This window comes from Aspergillus homomorphus (genome assembly GCF_003184865.1).
Source record: "Aspergillus homomorphus CBS 101889 unplaced genomic scaffold BO97scaffold_25, whole genome shotgun sequence".
NCBI classification, from domain to species: domain Eukaryota; kingdom Fungi; phylum Ascomycota; class Eurotiomycetes; order Eurotiales; family Aspergillaceae; genus Aspergillus; species Aspergillus homomorphus.
In genome coordinates, this window is record NW_020291911.1 from 231 (window position 1) to 23,502 (window position 23,272).

The 23,272-nt window shown below is 52.7% G+C and overlaps 11 protein-coding genes across 11 annotated transcripts; 7 read left to right on the forward strand and 4 right to left on the reverse strand.

Annotated features, from left to right (window-relative positions):
• Positions 1–214: 214 nt before the first annotated feature.
• Positions 215–2,467, reverse strand: BO97DRAFT_371283 (putative C6 transcription factor). The gene is made up of 3 exons (XM_025692808.1): positions 2,449–2,467; positions 2,074–2,388; positions 215–2,017 (listed from the first exon to the last, which is right to left on the reverse strand). The coding sequence occupies exons 2-3, from the start codon at positions 2,382–2,384 to the stop codon at positions 328–330; spliced, it is 2,001 nt and encodes a 666-aa protein (XP_025550074.1). The 5' UTR covers positions 2,385–2,388; positions 2,449–2,467; the 3' UTR covers positions 215–327.
• A 166-nt stretch (positions 2,468–2,633) lies between these two features.
• BO97DRAFT_108248 (NAD(P)-binding protein) lies at positions 2,634–4,235 on the forward strand. The gene is made up of 5 exons (XM_025689886.1): positions 2,634–3,290; positions 3,345–3,456; positions 3,504–3,594; positions 3,653–3,737; positions 3,815–4,235. Exons 1-5 carry the CDS (start codon positions 2,821–2,823, stop codon positions 4,050–4,052), a joined length of 996 nt encoding a protein of 331 aa, XP_025550075.1. The 5' UTR covers positions 2,634–2,820; the 3' UTR covers positions 4,053–4,235.
• A 340-nt stretch (positions 4,236–4,575) lies between these two features.
• BO97DRAFT_444160 (HHE domain protein) lies at positions 4,576–5,392 on the forward strand. The gene is made up of 2 exons (XM_025698431.1): positions 4,576–4,860; positions 4,928–5,392. The coding sequence occupies exons 1-2, from the start codon at positions 4,630–4,632 to the stop codon at positions 5,264–5,266; spliced, it is 570 nt and encodes a 189-aa protein (XP_025550076.1). The 5' UTR covers positions 4,576–4,629; the 3' UTR covers positions 5,267–5,392.
• Positions 5,393–6,336: 944 nt separating this feature from the next.
• Positions 6,337–8,005, forward strand: BO97DRAFT_454562 (MFS transporter; the record flags this gene model as incomplete). The annotated part of the gene is made up of 4 exons (XM_025699110.1): positions 6,337–6,533; positions 6,605–7,061; positions 7,123–7,692; positions 7,751–8,005. The coding sequence occupies 4 exons, from the start codon at positions 6,337–6,339 to the stop codon at positions 8,003–8,005; spliced, it is 1,479 nt and encodes a 492-aa protein (XP_025550077.1).
• A 739-nt stretch (positions 8,006–8,744) lies between these two features.
• Positions 8,745–9,429, reverse strand: BO97DRAFT_415432 (uncharacterized protein; the record flags this gene model as incomplete). The annotated part of the gene is made up of 2 exons (XM_025696388.1): positions 8,745–8,864; positions 8,896–9,429. The coding sequence occupies 2 exons, from the start codon at positions 9,427–9,429 to the stop codon at positions 8,745–8,747; spliced, it is 654 nt and encodes a 217-aa protein (XP_025550078.1).
• Positions 9,430–10,823: 1,394 nt separating this feature from the next.
• BO97DRAFT_310365 (HHE domain protein) lies at positions 10,824–11,423 on the forward strand (the record flags this gene model as incomplete). The annotated part of the gene is made up of 2 exons (XM_025691211.1): positions 10,824–11,051; positions 11,115–11,423. Coding segments are annotated over 2 exons (537 nt in total), but the record flags the coding sequence as incomplete, so codon positions are not given.
• Positions 11,424–11,998: 575 nt separating this feature from the next.
• On the forward strand, positions 11,999–12,421 carry BO97DRAFT_313633 (glutathione S-transferase family protein; the record flags this gene model as incomplete). The annotated part of the gene is made up of 1 exon (XM_025691246.1): positions 11,999–12,421. A coding segment is annotated over one exon (423 nt), but the record flags the coding sequence as incomplete, so codon positions are not given.
• A 415-nt stretch (positions 12,422–12,836) lies between these two features.
• On the reverse strand, positions 12,837–15,360 carry BO97DRAFT_444162 (putative C6 transcription factor; the record flags this gene model as incomplete). The annotated part of the gene is made up of 6 exons (XM_025698432.1): positions 12,837–13,754; positions 13,867–14,086; positions 14,149–14,537; positions 14,589–15,003; positions 15,062–15,180; positions 15,238–15,360. 6 exons carry the CDS (start codon positions 15,358–15,360, stop codon positions 12,867–12,869), a joined length of 2,154 nt encoding a protein of 717 aa, XP_025550081.1. The 3' UTR covers positions 12,837–12,866.
• A 619-nt stretch (positions 15,361–15,979) lies between these two features.
• On the forward strand, positions 15,980–18,116 carry BO97DRAFT_435544 (FAD binding domain protein; the record flags this gene model as incomplete). The annotated part of the gene is made up of 6 exons (XM_025697733.1): positions 15,980–16,222; positions 16,301–16,544; positions 16,606–16,770; positions 16,826–17,061; positions 17,115–17,155; positions 17,210–18,116. The coding sequence occupies 6 exons, from the start codon at positions 15,980–15,982 to the stop codon at positions 18,114–18,116; spliced, it is 1,836 nt and encodes a 611-aa protein (XP_025550082.1).
• A 632-nt stretch (positions 18,117–18,748) lies between these two features.
• Positions 18,749–19,629, forward strand: BO97DRAFT_108293 (uncharacterized protein). The gene is made up of 2 exons (XM_025689887.1): positions 18,749–19,198; positions 19,282–19,629. Exons 1-2 carry the CDS (start codon positions 19,073–19,075, stop codon positions 19,468–19,470), a joined length of 315 nt encoding a protein of 104 aa, XP_025550083.1. The 5' UTR covers positions 18,749–19,072; the 3' UTR covers positions 19,471–19,629.
• A 793-nt stretch (positions 19,630–20,422) lies between these two features.
• BO97DRAFT_478812 (bZIP transcription factor) lies at positions 20,423–21,791 on the reverse strand (the record flags this gene model as incomplete). The annotated part of the gene is made up of 1 exon (XM_025700648.1): positions 20,423–21,791. The coding sequence occupies exon 1, from the start codon at positions 21,551–21,553 to the stop codon at positions 20,423–20,425; it is 1,131 nt and encodes a 376-aa protein (XP_025550084.1). The 5' UTR covers positions 21,554–21,791.
• Positions 21,792–23,272: the final 1,481 nt, after the last annotated feature.

The window sequence follows — 23,272 nt, forward strand, 5'->3', positions numbered from 1 at the left end:
CATCGCAGGATTGATCCTCAACACGGGTACCCGGTTCTTGGCCTGACCGCCTTATTTATATGGGTTTATATAGATAGGAAGGGCTGTCCTGTCTTTGGAATCATCGCAGGCCAACGCATACCCAATACCGGCTTCAAATGGGTGCGACTGACCTGTTCATGGAACGAGATTGCCGACTCGCCGTTGATACCATAGAATGCACACCGCACAAACCCCTCAACGCAGGTTGCATTAACTGGCTGGAAGACCAGAAACCGTAAGGGATTTCATAGCGGCAGGTTATTTGCTTGGTTTCTCGGGTTCGAAGCACCTCTGCAATGCATAGTGCTAGAAATTCATGTTAAGCAGGAAGTCCAGGTCGATCGCATCCGGCGGCGCATAAGGATCGAACGAGACATCATGCGGCGCAGGCGGAATGACCGTGTCGTCCGCATGGCCGTGACTGCCCTCGCCTAGGGAACGCTCGAGGTGCTCAATGCCCTGGCGCTTTTTGTCAATGGAGGCTCGGACGAGCTGCCGGATCGTACTCAGAGCTTCGGTGGCCAAGTGTGTATTCAGCTGGTCTGATATTCGTTCCAGAGTCTCCAGCGCTCTCGGAATTTGGGCGAGACTCTCTGGCGTGTCTAGCGCAAGCAATACGCAGGCAAATTGAAAGACGGTGCCCAAAACGTTCCACCAGGGCTTCTTCATCGTGACGAGCCTTTGTGCCGGCTCAAGAGCTGCTGCGCCCGTGGTGATGATGTCGTCAACCTGTTGTGGGTCAAGACGTAGGTTGATCAGCCGGAGCCTGCGATATAAGCAGAACACGAGATCAGCTTTGACTAAGACCAGAAATTCATGTTCGACATCGATAGAGGCCACCTTGCTCAGCGCAGATAATTGTTCCGTTGCCCCTGAACCTGCTCCCGGTCCTGGAATTGTGACAGGGATGGCTTGAACCAACGTACAGAGCTGAGCAGTTAGGTCCGTCTTGAATGTGGCGGCGAAATCTTCTTGCCTCGCGTGAATACTGGAGTTCATCACAGAACGTCCGTAGTCGCAGGCGATCAAAACGTGCAAACATTCGGCGACCTGCGCTGTTCGCTTCGGGTTGTATGGCTGTCTTTGTGCTGAGTCCGGAGGGGCTCGACCTGGCGCCAGGATAAAAGCGTCCGGCCCGTGCTGCAATCCAGTGGCTTCGACGAGATGCATCATATTGCAGCTACAGAGCCACGATAGATGTGGCCTGCTGGTGGAGCGGACATAGATTGTGCGCAAGATGTAGGCAGCTACTTGCTCGATCGTAGGGTGCCGGCCAACCACGGAGTCCTCGAGAATGCTTTTCGCGTGCTGCACAGTCCATAGCTCCTTTTCTTCGCTCAGGGCTGCATTGAATAAGGAGCCTAATGCAACGACCCCGCTTATTACAGCCTCGAAGCTCAACCCTTGGGGCTTGCCATGCCAGTGGTCATCAGCTCGCTGCAGCAGTTTCTCGTGGTCGCAGAAATTGAACAAGGGGTGGATGGAGGCTATATAAACATCGATAAGACTCCTAGCAATTTCCCAGGTAATAGCCTCCGCAATCTCGAAATCGACTGTAGTTTCTGGCTCGCGCCTGACTCCCGGATTGTACGCGAATGAATGCAGACGTGGGGGATTGGCCGCCTGCACATCCAGCCCGACGAAGAGTGGGAATGCGATCGATGCCTCTCTCCCCACGAATCGCTGTTTCCACGGCTCCAAGATTCCGCGGGGAGTGGATGGGCCGTCCGTGGCTTCGGTGCGATCGTCGCGAGCCGCTGTCACTCCCTCGGGAACTCCATGACTTGTAACCAGAGCTTGGCGCCTCGCAAAGGCCGACTGAGCGATCGGCGTATATCCGCAGTCACTACCCGAATCCGCGCAGATCCTGCAAGGGTTGTTTCCATCGCACTTGACTTTCCGCGACCGACATTGTATGCAGGCTTGGCGCGATCGGTGCCGGTTTTGTTCTCGCGCATCACCCTCACTTGACACGGTCGAATCCCGCCTTGCACGTCTGTTGACCATAATTCAGCCACTGCTGTGGGTAAGAGGTTGGGCATATCATGTTACTTCTTATTTCCGCTATCCGGTATGATATAGTCCGGTTTCAACTTGGACGAGCGGGAGTGCTTCCAATTGTTGTGTGTGGAAGGAGGGCATGTATGAGGGTTGTAGACCGTGACCCGAAACTTACCTTTCTTGGTGCCAATGCGAACTTCATATTCACACAGAGGATCTCTGCATTTGGCAATGTGGCGAGTTGCCTCCGACTTAACGACCATGTAGGACTCATGGCGATCGACGGCATGACGAAGGAGAGTGTGACGCGCCTCCGGGAGCGAGTCGAATGTCATCCCAACCTGAAAGGGTGTAACATCCATGGAACTGTTGTGCAAGGAAGCGAGTTAGTAAGCATTATGCAGGATGTAGGCCATGGAAGTATACTTGGATCAATGCCCGATGCCCGGGCCTGGACTGGCATGTTGAGGTCCGATTGCAAACATGGGCATCCGAACATGACAGCGGTGGATCACGTGATAGAAGAAATTCACGTGATAGCCTGGCATACCGCATTGGGAAATTTGGGGAAGACCAATGAAAAACATACAGTTGAACATCGTATTGGTGGATGACCTCAGGGCTTGTCTAGAACAACGGACAACCATGACATACACTGAGCATGATCTCACAGTGACGCCCAGTCACGATGTCGCTTCAGTATAAGAAAACACGCATCCAAACATTTCCTGTACTTCTCAGTACAGTACAACACTTGATTTAGCATCTATCTCAATCTCTCTTTCCACTGAATTAACCATGTCTAGAAAATTATGTATCACCGCCGTTGATGGCCATACCGGCTTCTTGACCGCCGAGTTGATCATGACCGACAACAATTTCAAGAAAACCATCGGCTCTGTTGTTGGCCTGACTCTGCACCCCGAGGCCAGTTCGTGCAAAGAACTCAGCAAGCTCGGGGTTAAAATAGTTCCCCACAAGCCTGGGAGATTGAGGGAGATGACCAAGGCACTCAAGGAGACCGAGGCTGATACAATGTGTCTCATCCCTCCGACTCACCCGGACAAGTTCGACATTACTAGCGAACTGATCGAAGCAACCAAGAAAGCCGGGATCGCGAATGTCTGCATGATTAGCTCTGCGGGTTGCGATCTGGCTGAGAGGGAGAAGCAGCCCCGACTGCGGGAGTTTATTGACCTCGAAGTCCTGCTCCTTGCCTCGAAGGGAGATCCGTCGACCTCTACCGGTCACTCCCCGGTGGTTATACGGTGCGATCTGCTGTACCCGGCTGCTGAAGAACCGAACTGACTGTAGCTGCGCAGACCTGGATTCTACGCGGAGAACCTCCTTCTGTACTCCCGCCAAGCCCAGGAAGAAGGCCTCCTGCCTCTGCCCATTGGCAAAGACCACAAATTTGCACCCATCGCTTTAGGAGTAGGTTTTGCTCAGTTTTCGTGGGAGAATCAATTGACCAGTTCTAGGATGTCGCCCAAGTCGTCGCGCACGTTCTCAGTGGGAAGGGCAAGCACGGATTCAGCGACAAACACCGGGGTCAATTGATGGTACTGACCGGTATGAGCAGAGGGACCAAAGAATTGTATGAGCCAGCTGTGTCTAATATTTTGAACAGGACCAATGCTTGCGACCGGAGACGAGTTAGCCTCTGCAGCTAGTCAGGCACTAGGAGAGGAGCTTAAGTTTGAGGATATTTCGGAGTGCGTCATATCACATCCCCTTCCCCTCCTCCTCAGGCTATCGTACCAGGGATTAATCGTGCACCACCTCCCTCCAGGGCGGAAGCAAAGAAGGTTTTGCGCGCACAATCCGACAGCGACCAGTCCGAGATCCAGTACTTGTTAGAGTACTACTCGCTGGTGCGTGAAGGTAAAACCAACTACATTTCAACCACGGCTTTCCATGACGTCACCGGGGGTCATCCCCAAGAACCCCCCGACTTCTTCAAAGTCTACGCCCAGGAATTTCATCCCAAGCGCAGCAACAAGAGACGCAAGCTGAGTGGAGGCCAATGAAGCTGTAACTCTGGTCCAGGTCGTGCGGGGGTTGACCATTTGATCTAATTCAATGTCTCGTATGCTATGCTCTATGACCATCGAGGTGGATGAAAGACGCCGGTGTGACACCACCAGCCTTCGTGTTACCCCACAAACTTCTTGGACCCCTAAGGAACATTTGTAGATAGTGTTCGTTCGCCACCCAAATTGAAATACCTTGTTTCTAATTCGTGCATTGCTGAGGGGCTGGAATCAATCGTTGCTAGACGTCTTACAGGAGTTAGGGTATTGTCGAATCTGCTATCCGGCAGTGGTCCGGGATTTGATCCGGGCTCTCAGCCAAGAGCAAGCAAGGTCTCCTGAATCGTCCCCGCTCAAGCCATAGACGCAATCTAGATGCGACCAAAATTCGCATATGCATGGGGGGTAATCGTGGGCTAATAATGACGTAACGGTCAATTGACCTCAACCCTTGAATCCGGCAGCCAGTTGCAGTGCGCTGGTTTTTAATCGTCGCCATCTGTTCTGTCGCATCTGTGACTGCCACTGACCCCGTCAACTCCTCTCGATAATTTCCCCACAGACATCCTCCAACATGACTCTCATTAGCGACGAGATCAAGAAGGACCACCGAGACCTCGAAGAGGCCTACAACAACATCCTGACAGCCACGACCGACGATGAAAAGCGCCGGTGGCAGAACCAGTTCACCTGGGAGCTGGCTCGCCACTCCATCGGGGAGGAATTGGTCCTCTACCCTGCGATGGAGAAGCACCTGACCGATGGGAAGGCTATGGCAGACAAGGACAGAGCGGAGCACAAAACAGTAAGTTCCCTGAACTTGGCGCTCCATCAAGCTTCTCGAAGTGGATCGAAGCTGAGTCTATGTCTAGGTGAAAGACCATCTGGAGAAATTCCAGAACCTGAAGCCCAACGATGCAGAGTTCATCCCCACCATCCAGGGGCTTTGGGGCACCCTCTCCCAGCACATTAAGGAGGAAGAGGAGCAAGACCTCGTCAAGCTAGAAGCGAGTCTGGATGAGCAGGATTCGAAGAGCATGGTCGGCTCGTTCAAGCGGACCAAGATGTTTATTCCTACTCGCAGCCATCCGTCGGCGCCCGACAAGCCGCCATTCGAAACGGTGGCAGGACTGTTGGCGGCTCCGATTGATCATATCAAAGATTTGTTCAGAAAGTTCCCCGACCAGGCTGCAAGTGACCTACCGCCCTAAAACTGTCTCCGACGATGGTTTGTGACTTGGGTTGAGTTATGTTGATTTTGTTTGTTGATGTTAGGGAATCGCGAAGCAACCTGTGTTGTAATAGTAGGCTTCAGAGCTTGTCCCGATTTGAGCAGCATGTTTTAGTCAATCAGAATGAATTATATGTTGAGTACTTGAAAGGTATACCATATAGAGCACATAAGCGATCATCTGATAGTATTAATCCTCACGGGACTTCCTTACCGCTGTCTCTACTAGGATCAGATACTCCAAAGCTTTATGAAGCCGTCATGATAACCCGATAAGTGGGCACTCTTTGGGCATTCGAGGTTGCATGCCAGGTGATAGGCCCACTCCGATTCTACTGGACAATTTTCCAGAATATTATGAGAAGACTTTTTAAGGGGTCACTCACTCACAACTACTCCGCACGATTCAGTCAATGCAGGGCTGGAACACAGAGCCCGGAGTTGACGGAATAGATTTGCCGAAAACAGAGTACTGGCGGTTTAAAACTACCTCAAACAGTAGAGGCGGAGTAACAGTAACGGAACTCCGTTTGCCGATTCCCGACACAATATCCCTGATTATGCTCAACCTCGACTAGTGAATATTTGGGGATGTCATCCTCTCAATACTATCGGAGTACTTGTGATGGTAAATATCGAGCCACTCTTGACAGATACGGATATGTTCACTAAGGATATCACTGGTGAGTTCCGAACCGATGGCTTCGGATATCGTGGTGCATATCGGAGCGTACTAAGGGGTCGGTATACAAATTTGCAGGAGGGAGAAGTTATGCGCAGACTAGCCATGTGTCTCGCCGATATCCCCTAACTCCACATCCCGGCCCACTCATGCATCCAAGCTCCGGTTTGGGCTGTTTTGCAGTCTCGCTAGGATGCGCAAGGACACATATATAATCGGCAGGCCCAGCTAGCTTGGAAGTGATAGACCGTGTGCTCGTTGACAATCCACCCGCCCAAGACAAAGCTTTCACGCGCTATCCGAAAAGTATAGATCGGAAAACCTGATAGAAGCAGAAGGATTGCGAAACTGAACGTCCACGGAGCAACATGAGCGGGACGCAGAAGGAGGATTCATCCAAAGGCAACGATGTTGAAGCATCTGCCGGTACACTAGAGAAGGATGAAGACACCAATCCTTATCTCGTGGATTGGGAGGGACCCAACGACCCCGAATGTCCTATGACCTGGCCACTCAGTAAGAAAGTGCGGCAGCTGGCCGGCATGGGGGTCAACAGTCTTCTCACGTATGCGCATTGCCTTCCAAAACATGTGAGATACTTCAGCCACGAACATCGGACTAACATGCGCTACCTAGACCATTATCTTCTTCCATGTTCACCCCCGGCGAGGCCGATGTGCTTGCCGAATTCCATAATACAAACACCACCCTCGGCTCCTTTGTCGTCTCCATCTTCCTCCTGGGCTATGTGGTTGGACCATTGGTCATTGCGCCATTATCAGAGATCTACGGCCGGTGCCGACTCTACCATATCTGCAACACTCTTTTCCTCATCTTCACTATTGCCTGTGCGGTCGCTCAAACCTTGCCTCAATTGTTCGTCTTCCGATTCTTCGCTGGAGTCGCGGGTAGCTGTCCGATGACTCTTGGTTCCGGTACGGTGGCGGATCTGATCCCCAAAGAGAAACGAGCTGGAGTGATGGCGATCTGGGCAATGGGGCCAGTTCTGGGACCAGTCATCGGGCCAATAGCCGGGTCGTTCGTCTGCGCGAACATCGGCTGGCGATGGGTTTTCTGGATTATTGCGATTGCGGTACGTCTTTACCTTGGCGCAGAGATAGTGGGTTCAAAGAAAACTAACATTCGCAATTCAGACTGGTGTCATGCTCGTCGCAACGCTTTTCTGCTATCGTGAGACATACAGCGTAGTCCTACTCGAGCGCAAGGCAGCGAGACTGCGCAAAGAGACCGGCAACGAAAAATACCGATCCAAGTTCGATCGTGGCATACCCCAGAAGGAGGTCTTCCGACTAGCCGGCGTGCGACCATTCAAGCTTCTTTTCCTGTCGCCCATTGTCCTGTTGATGGCTCTGTTCGGGGCGGTGTCGTATGGATACCTGTACCTCATGTTCACCACTATCACCGCCATCTTCGAGGAAGTGTACGGTTGGCGACAGGAGATGTGTGGCTTGGCGTATCTAGGATTCGGTATCGGCGCCATCATCGGGCTGCAGGTCAGCGGCTATGCGGCTAATCGCATCGCCGCGACGCATACAGCTCAGGGACGCTTCGCGCCAGAGTCCCGTCTGATCCCCGCTCTTTACGGCTCATGGCTTCTGCCGATCGGGTTGTTCTGGTACGGGTGGTCGGCCGAAAAACATGTCCACTGGATCATGCCTATCATCGGTACTGGCATCTTCGGAGCTGGACTGATGTGTGTTTTTGTAAGCAATCCCCACAATTGGAGTAACGTTTTGGACACCCTGCTGACTGGCTTTGAAGCTGAGCATCAATACCTACCTCGTCGATTCTTATCTCCTGTACGCTGCATCTGTCACGGCTGCCAACGCCGTAACCCGCTCGTTGATTGGTGCGCTACTCCCCCTGGCGGGCCCGTCGATGTACAGCGCTCTAGGGCTGGGCTGGGGAAATTCTTTACTTGCCTTTATTGCGCTTGCCTTTTGCATGTTCCCGATATTTTACAGCCGGTACGGAGCGAGGATTCGGACATCGCCGAGGTTCCAATTAAACCTTTAGAATTGTGTTCATGGGCTGTGCTACCGTTCTCTGTCGGCTCAATGCCTCATCTTCACTCTCACGACTTAGATATGATTTCTATCATGGAAATGCTCTGTGTTCTTGCACCTTGCACAGCGATCATTATGTTCTATTACAACAATCTTGTATGCATCTACATCTGTCTAGCGAGCTTGGTTTCATGCACATATCATTGATTCGTTGTCTTGACTTTTTTTACAAGAGAAAGAGAGCAAATTTGGCAAGAGCCCCAGGAGACTCCTTGGTTTACAATAATCTTACCTGAATAAGCTGGGCTAGCTGTTTGGCGTGCGATGAGAAATTGTACTTGTCTAACTGAAGCCTTGTCTTGACACCTGGCCGAGGAGCCTCTGCTATAAATATTCAGGCACAATTAATGGTGGGATTTCTTTTTTTTTTTTTTTTTTTTTTTTTTTTTTTTTTTTTTTTTTGTTATTCTCGTCGCTCGCGGGGCAAAGGATACGGTGGAAGCCTCCCCGGGTAGAAAGGTAATGATGCGTCGGCGGTATACATCCTCTCAAGTCAGCTTCGGTTTCCATTCCCGTAACCGACTTCAAAACGGCAGCTCTCTGAAGACAAAAGTGCACGAATTACCCTGAAAAAGAATGACATGTCTTACTGGAAAAAGAGTAGATTTAATAAGTTTTTTTGAAATTTGTGAAGAAAAGCTCTCCTTGACCTTCTTACTCGTAAGGACAAAGGGAAGAAGTCACTAATATCAAGTTTCAGCGACAACACCGTGGCCAGTTTGCGCATCGTCCCCTGCGCCCTCCTCGTTGTCTGGAGCCTCCTCGTTGTCTGGGGTCTCGTCGCTCGAGGAGTCCTCGTACCATGAGGCCTTCAGGTCCCATTATAGGATCTCCATGAACCATAAGGCCTCCTCCTCGGCGTCCAAAACCTGCCAGGCCTCTGACACGTCCTCGACCCCATGGCTGACCTCCTCGACCCCTTAACGGATCGCCTCGATTTCCTTGAAGACCGGTTTGATCCCTAGGTTGACCCCCTGGTCCCCGGGAGCCTCTATATCCTCGGAAGCCTCCACGCCCTCGAAAAGCTCCACGACCCCGGAAACCGCCACGTCCACGGGCACCTCCATGCTGCCGGCTATCCCCAGGGTCGCGAATCACCGGGATCGGCGCACCACCGTTGGGGGGCAGGTAATACCATACCCGGTCATTATTAGGCGGATGGTAGGCATAACCGTTTCCCTCGGGGAAGGGAGCATTGTCGCGCGCGGGGCCCCGCCAAACCCGGCCATTCCCAGGCGGATTGTAGGGATAACCGTGTCCCCCGGGGATGGGATTATTGACGCGCGCGGGGTCCCGGAGTTCGTTAAGGTATGGGAGCAACGGGTCGTATTGCTCCGGGATATGGAGGTCCCAGTCTGCCGTGGGGGCTTCCATTGCTGTTTCGGAAGGCTGCGAGGCTTGTCTGTTAGCGAAATGTAAAGATTGCGTGTGCTCACTTTGATAGCGGTTGTTGGCCTTCACGGTGGGGTTATCAATTACTCTATCTCTGGGGGTGATGAGGTAGGTATAAATATAGGGGGATCAGGGACGAGCCTGGGTTTTTTCGTAGGAGTTTTTCAAGATGGAGCAAAGAGAATAGGTGGATTTGAAGTAGAGTAGATTTACGGTAGGAACATGCTGTGTTAAGGGCGGTTTTCATATGACTACTGAAGCCTTCTCGATGATATACTCAAGCTTAGAGTGGTGTGGAGAGCGAGTCATACAATCGGTGATGTACAGAGGGAGCATTATGAAACACGGGAGATACTCGTTATACTGTACTAGTAAGTCGTAGAGACAGCGAAAGATTACAGTTACTCTTTGTGATAGGGCTGGCTAGTTCCGTGATAAAGGTATGCTGCTAAGGAAAAGTCTTGGGATAGACGGGTGCCAGGCCGTTGCTTATCTGTTAGGGCTGCGGTAACCGGAAGCCCATGTCCTGGAGTGACTCGCTTCAGCGAGAGAGCGAGAGAGCATCATTCCATTAGGATGCTGGGACGCTTATTGGCAGAGTACGGTGTAAGGAGTAAGATCTTAATCGAGGTTCGACTGGTCTTTTACTAAGCAAAAATGCTCTGAGGCACGATGCTGGTTTTGAAGAATAACTTTGACATGTTTGTCTTCTTTTGAAGCGCCGGAATACAGATCTTCTAGGGGTAGGCATGCGACCCGGGGGCACGCCCATTGTTAACTACCGTCCACTAAGTATGGTAATCAGTATTTCATATAAAAGAACAATCATTGGTTATGCAAGATAGAACACTGTCCCTGACCAGACAGTAACCGCTGTATCTTTGATGCAATTGACTGAGCGACGAATGACCGTATACGCATAGTTGCTTATACTCGTCCCGGGTGTCAGACTGACGTGTGATGCCAAGTCCCAGTCCGGCCGCCCAACAACCAAGGATATCCCCTCCATTACGAATACGGGTCTGTCCACTAAGAACACGAGGAGCCATTCTCCGGCTTGCAGAGGAAGCGCCTTCTAAGCGTAACAAGCTTCACCCATCTATGAATCTCGTTGTTGTTGCGCAATGATGACATGTACTTTGTGTGCACGAGTGCTGTGGGATAAAGAGCTCAATTGCTGCAAAGGTCGTACAATTTCCCCTCATTCTCTGTCGTAGTTCTATTCCCCATCACAAATAACTAGTACATCTCTCTGCCCATACAAAATGCTCAGCACTCGATTTCTGAAGCAGTCCTTGCGGGGAGGACTCAGCAAAGCCACTCCGTTGACCGTCACCATCCCTCGGCGCCACTTTGTAGTCACCTCCGTCAACAACACCAACATCTCCGAAATCATCACGAGCGACCACCGAGACCTCGAAGATGCCTACAACCACATCATGAATGCGCCAGACGCCGAGGAGCGGGCCAAGTGGCAGAATCAGTTCACCTGGGAGCTGGCACGCCACTCCCTCGGCGAGGAGCTGGTGGTCTACCCCTCCATGGAGAAACATCTGAACAACGGAACAGATATGGCCGACCACGACCGGATGGAGCATCAAGTGGTGAGTTCTAGTCGGTTTCAACTGCCTGTCGTACTGCCAGTCTAATGATCATGATTGAACTAGGTCAAAGAACTCCTGTACAAGTTTCAGGGGCTCCAGCCCAACGACCCGGAATTCATGCCTGTACTGAAGAACCTGTGGGAAAATCTCGCCCAGCATATCAAGGAAGAGGAGGGGAAGGACTTGCCGCAGCTGGAGGAGTCCTTGGATGATGCAGAGTCCAGGCAGATGGCTGCGTCGTTCCACCGCACGAAGCAGTTCGTGCCCACGAGGAGTCACCCGAATGCTCCGAACAAGCCGCCCTTTGAGACTGTGGCCGGGTTGATGACTGCACCGATGGATAAGATCAGGGATATGTTTAGATCGTTCCCTGAGACCAAGGACCAGGCGACAAAATAGGGGACTTTTGTTATAAGTAGGAAGTTATGGTGAGAAGAGGATTATCTGTTTCAATTCCTGTACCATATCATCAAATGTGATTCAAGAATTTAGTCCTAGATTATCGAGGGGGAAACGTAGTCGGCACAGATTCTGTAGAGAGATGGGCATAATTGTCAAATTGAGTAGAACGGTTATTTTTCAGGTACCAATCTGCTCCTGTGATACGGACAATACTCACATTGCTAACCAGCAAGCCAAGCCCTGAAGGCCAAATACTGCAACAGGCGTAGCATGCACTCTATAAGTGTTCGTAGACTACAGCGTAGGTGATGTATACCAGTTGATAGCTGATGAAACTCAACCAACCTCGATTTCGTGATGGTGTGTTTGAGACGATCAAGTATGTAATGGCGAGTATCTTTTTTTCTTGCGTTGTGGTGTTGAATATTGATTGTATGGCAGGCCGGAGAATCCGGAGTTTTCGGAGAATCAACGCGGGCTCCACGCACTTCCGGAAGCAGCCGACAGCAACACGGGCCCGAACAAGAGATCAAACTAATAAGCACCAGTACGACCCAACCGGCCTGCTAGCCGGCCGCACCCCCGAGGAACGCGCGACGGTCAACCAGTGGCTCTCATGGCAGATCTCGGGTCTAGGGCCGTACCAGGGCCAGTTGCTGTCGTTCCTGCTCTTCCACCAGGATGCGCATGGCGAGAAGTCCGGGGAGGGTGTTATCGCGCGCTACCAGCAGGAGGTGGAGCGGTTGCGAGGCGTGCTCGAGAACCAGCTCGCTTCTGCGGCGTCAGGCGGCTATATTGCTTTAGGCAGGTTGACGATTGTGGACTTTGCGATTTTGCTGTGGTTGAAGAGCTCGGTTTTGGCCAGGGAGGCGTTGAGGAAGCGGGAGATGTATCCTGCTATTACGGGGTATTTGGAGAGGCTGGAGGGGTTGGAGGTTGTTAGGGAGGCGTATCGGAGGGCTGCGCCGGGAATTTGATGGGTGTTGCTCGAGTGCATCGGGTATGTGGTGACTGTGACGGTTACGGTTACGGTGCAGGGATAGCATGGGCTGCGTTGGGGTTGGTTGCTATATGAATATCTGTCTCAATGCAATGCGTTCTCCAGTGGTATTTATGATAGTTGACTTTTTTTGCCAGGGCTAAGATTATGTTGGTGGCCTGTATAACGAATCATATTCACCTTTATTGCGTATCGCGTCCACTTCGCTTTCACTCCGTACGCCGTCGTAGAATAAGCTGACCTGATTGCCAAAGTAATGCTATATCCGTGTCGGTGTCGAGAATGCTCTATAATTATCTAAGACCAATCGAAAGATAATATACGATTCCCACATGACTGGGTTGGAAGAAGAGCCCATCCTAAGACGCACCGCTCCGCACAACCCCCATCTTGCTTTCCTCAACCACAACCAATCATGCATCCCAGAACACCCCATCCACTCCATCCTTCGGAAGCAGCCCACTATCAAAATCGAGGTATTCCCAAATATCACACCCAGGATCATTCGACACAATCGGCAAGACATCCAGATCATGCGCAGAAGGCACATCAGCTCCCGAGGACACAGACCGATCGATAGCCTCCAAAGAAGATAAACTAGGCGTCCCCGTCCCAGTCGACGGAGTCCGCATGCTCTGCTGCACCTCACCCAGGATCTTCGACAACTTCGACTTCAGCGTGCCACATCCGCTCGCCTGCTCGCCTCCACTCGAGCCCTGCATATCCGCAGGATACTCGTCCTCTTCCTCCAGACTCATCAGAGCCTCCAGGGCAAGGACCCCTCGCGTCGCCGAGGCTCTCTGCCGCTCGTGCGATAAAATTCCCGGAGAATCGGCCGTGCTCCGCTCGCTGCGCGCCCGTAACAGCTCGATCGCCTCCCTCACTTTGTCCCTCATCATCAGCCGACTAAGCTGCGCGGCTGTCGAAGGACAGGCATCTTGTTGCGGACTCTTCGTCCGGGCCAACAGCAGATCGATGAGTAGCACGGCGGCGGCGTTGAACAGCTGGCCGTCGCTCGACGACAGGGACCCGCACACGGTGCATCGGTCATGGATCTGGGCCTGTGTGCTGATGAGGTTCTGCGCGAGCAGCTGGCACGATGCTCGGCCGTCCGGGCTTAGGAGGCTTGCGCGGTAGAGCCGGAGCATGAGGCTCCACAGTTGCTGGTGGAGCATCCAGCGGAGGACGGGGATGGCGGCTTGCGGGCCCTGCGCGGCGAGGCCGATGATGCTGCCCAGGCGGAAGTGGGCGGGGAGGTTGGCGATGAAGGATCCGTACTTTGCGTTGAGGTGGGTTCGGATCTTAGTGCGGTTGAGGTCGGTGTTGTCGTCGCGGGGTGCTTTGGTGGTGGTGGTGGTTGTGGCGGGAGAGGAGGAATCGGGAAGGTTGCGGAAGGTCGATTGTCTCGCGGACTAGGATGGCGATGTCGAGGGCATGGATTGTGTAGGATAGTTGTGTGAATTCGTGGCGCGGCCGGGAAATGATGTAGCCGTCCGAGTCGGTATGCTCTGTCGATGGGCTGAGGTCTTCATCGTTGATGTTCAGGGGTTTTCGCGTGGTGAATTGGCACGGTTGGATGGTATAGTATCCCAGCCTCTGAGCGCGCGACCAGTCGCGGAGAGTAAGTGCCCACCTGGGAAGTAAAGCTGTCAGAGTGGCGATTATGCCTGAGGGACTTGGAGGTACAACACCTACCAAATGCGTACCCCGAGCTCGGTTCGTATGCAGTCTGGCCCCTTTGTTGAAGATCCTGGGTCGGGCGCAGGTGATGTGCAGACTTGAAGCTTGGCGTCGCCCAATGTATGCGAGCCCAGTTTCTGAGCCCCGGAGATAGCGGTCACTAAGATCGCATCCAGAGTCAAGGAGTCCTCTTGGCTATCAAGCAGAAGCATGATGGCGGCCTGCAACGCGGCGATCGAGCCACTGAACATTGTCACCCCACCATGGAGGCAGCGCAACGCAAGTGCTCGCCATGTCTTGGAGTGCACATCTGATGCTCGTAGCTCTTGTACTCGCATGGACAGGGGCGTCCAGGACCACCCTAAGATTGAGGGAGTGGGAAAGAAGGCTAGACCTAAGACTAGCTAGAAACACATCAGAGCTTGGTCGGAAATGGGCTGGACTACAATACGCACCGCCAAGAGATAGCAAGCCAGCGAGTCTAGAGAGAAACTCGCCGCTAATGCTCTCACCCGTGCCTCTGGCGAAACATAACTCAAGCAACCGCAAAGCAACTCTGCTTCGGTTCGGAATGTCGGAGTATGCACGACATTCTCCAATGACCCTTGACAGCGCGTTAAGAAGACCTCGTACAGGCAGTGGATTAACTCGGGCTCCGGCAGCGTATCGACAACTTCTTGCAGCAATGCTAGCTTCTCTGTCTGTCGCTGGGGGTGGCATACAGCCTCCCAATACATGTTCGGAGAGTCCGCAACCACTGACGATGTTGCTGTGGTGGGAGAACTGGCATTGTGCATGGCCCCATTGACAAAGTACTCAAGTACCTGCACTGCTTCCTCTACCTCAGTCTCCTGGTCGTCTGCCACGGGACTAACACACTATGTTAATACATAGACCTGCTGACTAACTAGAGAACACATCAGCAAACCTTGTTTTATTTGTCTTCTCGAGCGCGGTGGCATGCTGATTCCGTTTTGTCCGCTTGGCTCTTGGTCGGCGTTCATCTTTGACGCAGAGATGGCCCAGATCGCGCTTGATGCATTCAAGCTTTAGGGGTCAGCGCCTGATAAGGACAGCTATGCGAACCACGGCAGCGTAACGTACACACGGCTCTTTGCGGTCGCATTTGAGCTTGGCCCACCTGCACCGGGAGCAAGATAGGGTTAATTTGCGGGGAGCCCATCTGGACCCACTTTCACTGGGATTGTCGACCATCGGCTGGGCCATTCCGGTTGACTGCAAGAGGAAGAGAGAGAGAGAGAGAGAGAGAGACAGAAGTGAGCGGGATTCACGCCAGGATGTCTTAACAAACATTACAAACAGTGGGTGGTGTATAGTCAGTTATTAGTAGCGTATGTGTTTATACTGCATAACTCACTCACAAGCCAGCAGTTACTCATCCTTATGCCTCACCTGACTGTTCTACTACCGATATGATATACACGGTCATGTGATACTGTGGCCTACATAACCAGGTATACAGCACACGTGACCTGGTGACAATTCAATTCCCTGTGCCAAAGTCCGATCGATCAGACAGAATGAGACCATCGAACCCTGTATTCCCCCAAACTAAGTAAACAACCCTCTCCTTGGGAGAATCAACCGACACAATCCCAACCCGTTGACGGAGGAACGAGGGCAATGACGTCGCGATGTGGTATGTCGACTACCCGGCCGCAAAAGCCAATCGAAACCTGGGAAATTTGCCCAAAACTCACCGTAACACAGCTGTTGCCCAGTGATGCAATCAACTCCCCCTTGAAACCTTCCTATGGCATAAAGATAACTGGTCCGGGCATGACAGCCACCACAACACCAACACCAACACTAACACCATGCGCAAATGGCAAACGACCACTCCTACACGGATCTGTTGATTATCGGCGCCGGCCCGGCAGGGCTGATGGCAGCCTGCTGGGCGGCACAATTCCACATGAAGACGCGAATCATTGATCAGAAGAGTGGACGCACACCGACCGGGCATGCCGATGGGTTGCAGAGTCGCACGTTGGAGATCTTGGACAGTTTTGGGATTGTTGATCCGATTTTGCGGAAGGGGGTGCCGCATACGGAGATGGCGTATTGGGTATGTATCTATCGGACCGAGCTAGGTCAGTCGTATTGAGGTGTTGTGTGTATGTGTGTGGACTGACATGGGGAAAAGGCACTCAATGAGAGCACGGGGCGTATCGAGCGGCTTAAGACGAGTGCTTCGTTGCCTGGGAGCTCGGTGTATGATCAGTATCTACTTAATCAGGGGGCCACGGAGCAAGTGCTCCTGGACTCGCTTAATGAGTCGGGAGTCAAGGTTGAGTATGGTTGCAGAGCGGAGAATTTGACCGTCTCTGACTCCGAATCCGAGACGGATTACAAGGTGGCTGTCGAAGTCGCGTCGGCTAAGGCGCCCGGTAAGCTTCTCGAGGAGACCTTATCTCTTTGGCGGCGTGGAATGTGGCTTACGCTTACCAGATGGGACCGATGGGTTGCAAGATAGGAAGACGATCCGTGCTCGCTATCTGATCGCATGTGATGGCGCACGTGGCTGGACCAGGAATCAATTGAATGTCCCCGTCGACAAGAATCTGGGCGAATCGACGTGGGCGGTCTTTGACATCGCTCCTATCACGGATTTCCGTATGTTGGTGGTTGTCGGGTCATATGTTGTGCAAGGCTAACCCCATACTTCTAGCGGACATCCGCCAGTCATGCGCGATCAGCTCGGGGGACCGTGGCAGTATAATGACCGCACCGAGAGAGAACCGACTGGTTCGATTCTACATACATCCCAAGGGTGACAGAGAACTGTGCGATGACAAGAATTCCTCGTCGAACCAAACGCTTGAGGAGCTGGTCAGAACCGCAGAGTCTTTGATGGCCCCTTACCAATTGAGGTACAAGTACTGTGACTGGTGGTCCATGTACTCGGTAAGTACTTCCTTCGATATCTGTATTGTATCTTTGGAGCTAACGCTTCACAGATCAAGCAGCAGCTTGTGAAGCACCTACGACCCCACAACAGGTAGTGTAAGCCTGACTGAGACCCATCTTCGAATTCATACTAACTAGAACCAAGAATCTTCCTGGCCGGTGATGCTGCCCACACCCACTCCCCGAAGGCTGGCCAGGGAATGAATGTATCAATGCAGGACACATACAACCTGGTCTGGAAGTTGGGTGCGGTCATCACCGGGGTCGCGGATCCGAAGATTCTAGATACATATGAGTCCGAACGAGGACCGGTCGCGGCTGAGCTGCTGAGATTGGATGTCGACTTGGTCGGAGCGTACGAGAAAGATACAGGTGCCTCGAATGGGGTGGAGTCTGTTCGAGACCAGTATTCCGAGTTTATCTCCGGACTGGGCGTGACCTACAGTTCAAACGCCCTAATTTCCGACCAGTCACCTAAAGGCCCGGCAAAGAACATTCGAGTGGGCAGACGACTCGACCCGTTCTCCGTGGTCAATCACGCGGAAGGTAACTCGACCTACCTGACGAGCAGGCTTCGAAGTGACGGGTCTTGGAGGTTGCTGGTCTTCGCAGGAGACCTCCGTCAAGCCGACTCTCGCTTCCGGTTGGATTCGTTCGCCCAAAGCTTCAGCAAGCGGCCGTTCCTGTTACGGATGCATCGGGAAAGATATGGGTCCCGCGATGGCTGGCTTCTGGAGACGATCCTCATACACGCCAGTCCAAGGACTGCGGTTGAACTCCTTGATCTACCGGAGATATTTCACCCGTTTGACGATACGTGGGGATGGGACTACACGAGGGTATTCGCGGACAATGGCTCTGGGCAAGGACGCGGTGGTGCATACGAGGGTTACGGCGTTGACACGGAGACCGGCTGTGTGGTACTTTGCCGCCCCGATCAACATGTTGCGTGGATTGGGGACATGGATCAAACAGCTGATCTCGATAGTTACTTTTCCAGCTTCGTGAGGGACGGATCGCGCGAGACGAACGGAGTTGCACTGGCGTCATGATAAACTACAGCGCAATAGATGGGAAGAGCTCGAACTGGAGTTTTCATATTACGGTGCAAGATAGATGCATATGATGGAAGTTTCCAATACGTCCTAGTCATGTCTCTAGATTAGGTTGATAGCATCATTCATGAGAACTCTATTCCAAACCATGCTGAGCGAGTCTTCGAGTGGTTTCTCTGGTGCAAGCCGAGGTTATCCAGTCTGTTAACAATTCATGACGGTACTTTGTAACTGGAAATGCCATTTTGCTATGGATTCGATGTCATGCTATACTACATAGCACCTATAGTATACACTAAACACCGTACCTACAACACATTAAAACAAGCACAGATGTCGATCAATTGATCTATCAAATTCTAGATGTAGATCAGGGTCCACAAGCGACCCACTTCCGTCATGATGAAGTACAACCACCAGCCACGCCAGCAAGGGCGATGTGTAACCATCCATCTTGCAAGAACGACAGCGAACCCTAGCTCCTCTCAGCATCCCCTTGCAAGCCATTCAGGTCCGGTCCAGGGCAGCTCCAACCCCAGGATTGCCAGCGCCGAGTCATCATGATGACCACATTCAGCCGTGCAGGGACGATGAGAATCCGGTCCTACCGTCGATCCGCGTCTACGGGCCTTCTCGATTGATTGGGTGAGTCTTTTCTGGAAGCGTCGATACCCCGCAGAATGATGTCGAGCGTGACTTCATTCTCGTATTTTTCCGTGCACCACCGTATCATCGCCTCCATCCAGCTGTGAGACACGTAAGATGGAAACGAGTGACATCAACCAGCATCATCCCATCCTCAACTCTTCCCTTCGCCAGCATAAATACCCAAACTGACTCGACCAGATTCTGATCCCATCAAACAAACCAGACACGAAGAACATCACCGCAAACTCTACACTCTACACTACTCAACCTTTAACTACCACCAACACCCAACTCAACTTTAAAAAATGGCCAACAACACCAACCCCGGCAACTTCGCCAACCGTCCCCACGAAGAAGTTCAGAACATTGCCCGCATGGGCGGCCAGTCCAGCCACTCGGGCGGCTTCGCCAGCATGGACGAAGACAAGCAGGTGCGTTACTCCCCCCTCTTCGCTAGATCCCATCCTCCGCCCTTCGCCCCCATCTCTATTGCTAAATACTAACCCAACTGCAGCGCAACATCGCCTCAATGGGCGGCCACGCCTCCAGCGGCAGCTTCCAGCCCGGCGACCCCCGCGCCCGCGAAGCCGGCCAGAAGGGCGGCCAGCACTCCGGCGGCAGCTTCGAGCCCGGCGACCCTCGCGCCCGTGAAGCCGGCCGCAAGGGCGGTTCGCGGACCTCGGAGGATACCCCCGAGGAGTAAATTGACTCTCGAATCCCCAAGAAAATGTGCGAGCGAACGGGATTCTCTTTCGGGTTTATGAATGATGTGATGACATGATATGACTTGTCTTATTTGCGGCTATGCGAGTCAGGAAGATGCAATGCATGACGTTCGAGTCTGTATACTAGTGAATCAATGATCAATAATTATTCGATATAAGTTGAATATACCCCAGTATGAGTAAAGCTGTGTGTTACGAATGCAGTTAGCGTAGATCATCACAGTGCAGCACAATTCAATACAGTACAGGATGCGAAGTATAATCCGTACTTTTTTTTTTACTTCTGGCTGAAAAAGCAAAAAGCGGGAACTAGCGTGTTTGAGCGGGAGCTGATGCCACAAATTAAAGCTTGAAACACGTTTGGCGTGAAGCATGGAGTGGAGCAGATGGAGAATCCCAGCGAGACTTGCCTGTTTTGGCAAACCCGGTCTAGAGTCGTGACATCATTGTCTTTTTTCATCGTCTCCGGTGGCGAACGTTTACTTTTGGCTGGCCACTGCTCCTCCCGCCGTGCGTGCGCGCCCGCATCCCCCAAAATAATGTACGGTGTTTGTGTTTCTATGCCGGAAGAATATCACTAAGTCCGATGGGAAAATATTTGTGTACTATTCATTATTTGAGGTAGTGCTTCTTTTAGAATCATAATTATAACAATCAATCAATCAGTCAAATAAAAACAAATCCCCTTTCGCTCGCTTGGGGTCAAACGCCATAGTAAATCCGGTCCCGACGAATATAGCATACCCTAGCAGTATGCCATTCCAGCAACAGCCCAAATACTGCCTTCGTCGAGCACAGCAAATATACAACAGTAATGCACACAAGAAAATAAAAAGTAGAAGTAGGCGTAGCAGAGACGGGGGAAAAAAAAACGCATTCAGCCCATTTCCAAATCGTCAGACAGTCGTGTACAATCGAGGAGGAGTCCCATCATGGACTCGGACTCTCCTTCAGGAACTCCTCATCCTCCTCCACCTTCAAAGCAGCAGCATTGGGTAGATGGACCATATCATCGAACTCGAACGCGGCCGCCTGTCCCTCCGCGCGGAGGGGTTGCTGCGATGGCAGTGGTGGAGGAGGAGAGATGAGCGGCGTAGACGGACGACCAGCCGCACTCCGGGTGGCCGGCGAGAGAGGGGGCGGCGCATCATCGCCGGCGGAGCTGGGCGCGGACACGGAGACGCTGCGTTTGGAGAGGCTGGCGACCATGCGGGCGAGGTGGGCTTTGATGGCCGGGTCGTCGCAGTTGGAGTGCTTGAGCAGCTCGTTCTTGAGCTCGAGGATCTGACTGCGCAGCTGGCCGACTTCGCTCTCCAGCGCCGAGTTGGCCTGCGTCACATCCATGCAGCGGCTCTCCAGCTGCCGCGTGTGCTCCTTCTTCTTGCGCCGGCACTTGTTGGCCGCCACACGATTGCGCTCCAGGAACCGCTCGCGCTTCTGCTGCTCCATGTCCCGGTCCCGGTCCGGCGACCCCGACGAGAAGTCCAGCTCGCTCGCCCGCCGCGTGCTGAACCCGCTCCCGCTCCCGCTGCTGCTGTTGCTGCTCACGCTGCTGATGCTCCCGTAGCTCCGCTGCGACTGGTCGCTGATGCTGCCCCGTGATGTGATCTCGTGCATCGGCGCGTGGTACGGGCTGTGCGTTGCGAACGTAGGCGCCATGCTTCCGTCTAGCAGCGCGTCTTTCGGCGCTAGCGGCTGTTGTTGGTGCTGGTGGTGTTGGTGCATGCGCGGGCCCATGGGCTGCTCGGGGGAGAAGAGGTTCGGCTCGATGAGAGGGTTCATGAAGGGTGGTTGTGGGTGGTGCTGTAGCGGTTGGGCGTGCGGTGGCTTGGGTTGTTGCGGGGGCTGTTGTTGGAGGCCATCGAAGACCCCTGGGGTGGCCGCTGCACCTGGAGTGCTGCCGCCCATCGGCCATTCGTGCATTCCGTCGAACAATGGCATCGTGAGGAAATCGGAGGAGATGTTGCCATCGAGGACGAAGGACATGGGTTCCGTCCAGGAGATTTCTGACTTGGACGGAGCCCCCGGGATGGCAGAGGAGTGCTCCAGATTGACGGACATACCGAAGTTGCTCTTGATGTTTCCTGTCACGCGGGCGATGATGTGGTTCAATTCCAATGAGCTGGTTATATCCACCGGACGATTGCTACGGTAAGGTTCTTTGAGAAATATGCTGGAACGGAAAGGGCAGGGCAAATCGAGACTTGTCAGGGAAGTGACAGGAATTTGTGTAACTATATAGGATAGTAACAGGCAGGTTCTTTCGGTTGTCACAGGGCGTTAGTCAGTATAAGGGTAGAGTGGGACAGAAAGTAAGTAATAGGTTGGGGGAGGGTGTGCGGCAGAGTATTACACACCTTTATTAGAAAAGCAAAAGGCTACTCAGCAATTTCCCTTCATTTGAGGGCCCGCCAATGACGATGCATGCGGGCCAAGTTAAAAGCAGTTCAGGGCAGTGTGAGAGGAATTGGAGGATATTTCCGGGGTGGGTGAGGACGGGCATTGTCTATGGCAATTGATCGGCTCTCACAGCAGAGCGAGCGAGAGAGCGAGAGAGAGCGATTTGTAGGTCAAGGAACGATGAAGCCATTGACAGGGGGGGGGGAAGATGACTCCGAGAGCACTCATTGGTCGTGCCGAAGGGTCGGTGGGCTGAACCCATGGATGGAGCTTGGTTTCATTCGGGGTTTTGGAAGGATCAAATCGATGGATATCTTGGATCGCGGGGAGGGAATGACACTGAACCGAATTGGATTGCATTGGATTGACTGGGCCATATGACGTCTCCAGTTGATGATCTTGACCAGCTCTTTGCTTCATCCGACTGTAGGTTATCCTGTCTGGCTACAGTATTGAAGGGTGAAAAGTAAGTCCCAGACCGATGCAGGAACTGTCTAGAAGCATATTCCATTGTTCTTTCTTTTTTCTTTGTCTTCTCTCTTTTTGTTCTTCTCCCTATCTCTTTCTTTTTCTCTTTTGCGTATCTGGCATTTCTGCTCTGCAACCAGACAGTGGATGACTAATCAGCCGATCGCTTCCGCTTTGAAGCCTGGGACTTTGTTCCGCCAATCAAATCATCGGTAGGGTGGCATTGCACGTTTTTTTTTTTTGTTACAGACTTTTTGCCTCCATGATTCAATTGCATTCCCCCCGGGTTGTCTGCTGTTGCTTGTCTGCTGTGTGCTGTCTGGAGCTTCCATGGCTGCATTCCTCCACTCGGGATCCCGATCCGTTCCTCCCCCATTTCCCTTGACCACACTCTCCCAGTCACGCTTCAATGGACGAAGAATGAACATCAGGGGGGGAAACGCCCCCTATGCAGATGAAGCAATCATCCAACCACCCATTCGAACTCATTGATTCCAGACCCTTCGAGGGGATCTGCCCGTTTGTGAGGCCGTACTTCCTCCACGGTGGAGACTGAACTCAGCTTCCATCAGAGTCTTCTTCCCTGCCCGGATTGTACTAGGAGGAAGTAAGTAATGGCGCACACACCTCCAATGCGGGTCGGTCTTGCATCAAGGAGGTGGGGGAAAACAGTAGGAAAATGGAACAGGATTTCCCTGGATCCCGGTGCGTTTGGACCCGCAGTCGAGGGTAAGTTCTCCAATGCGACCGTGCGAGCAGACACCTGCCTCCGTGTGGCAGCCTGAGGCTCATTGGGTGGTGACGGGCGGATATATTAACCGGACGACGTTTCCGGCGATAAGTTTCCCTTCTTCCTTTCCCCCCTCCATCTCACATCATTCTCGGATGTCGGATGTGTTCAGCCGGAAATTT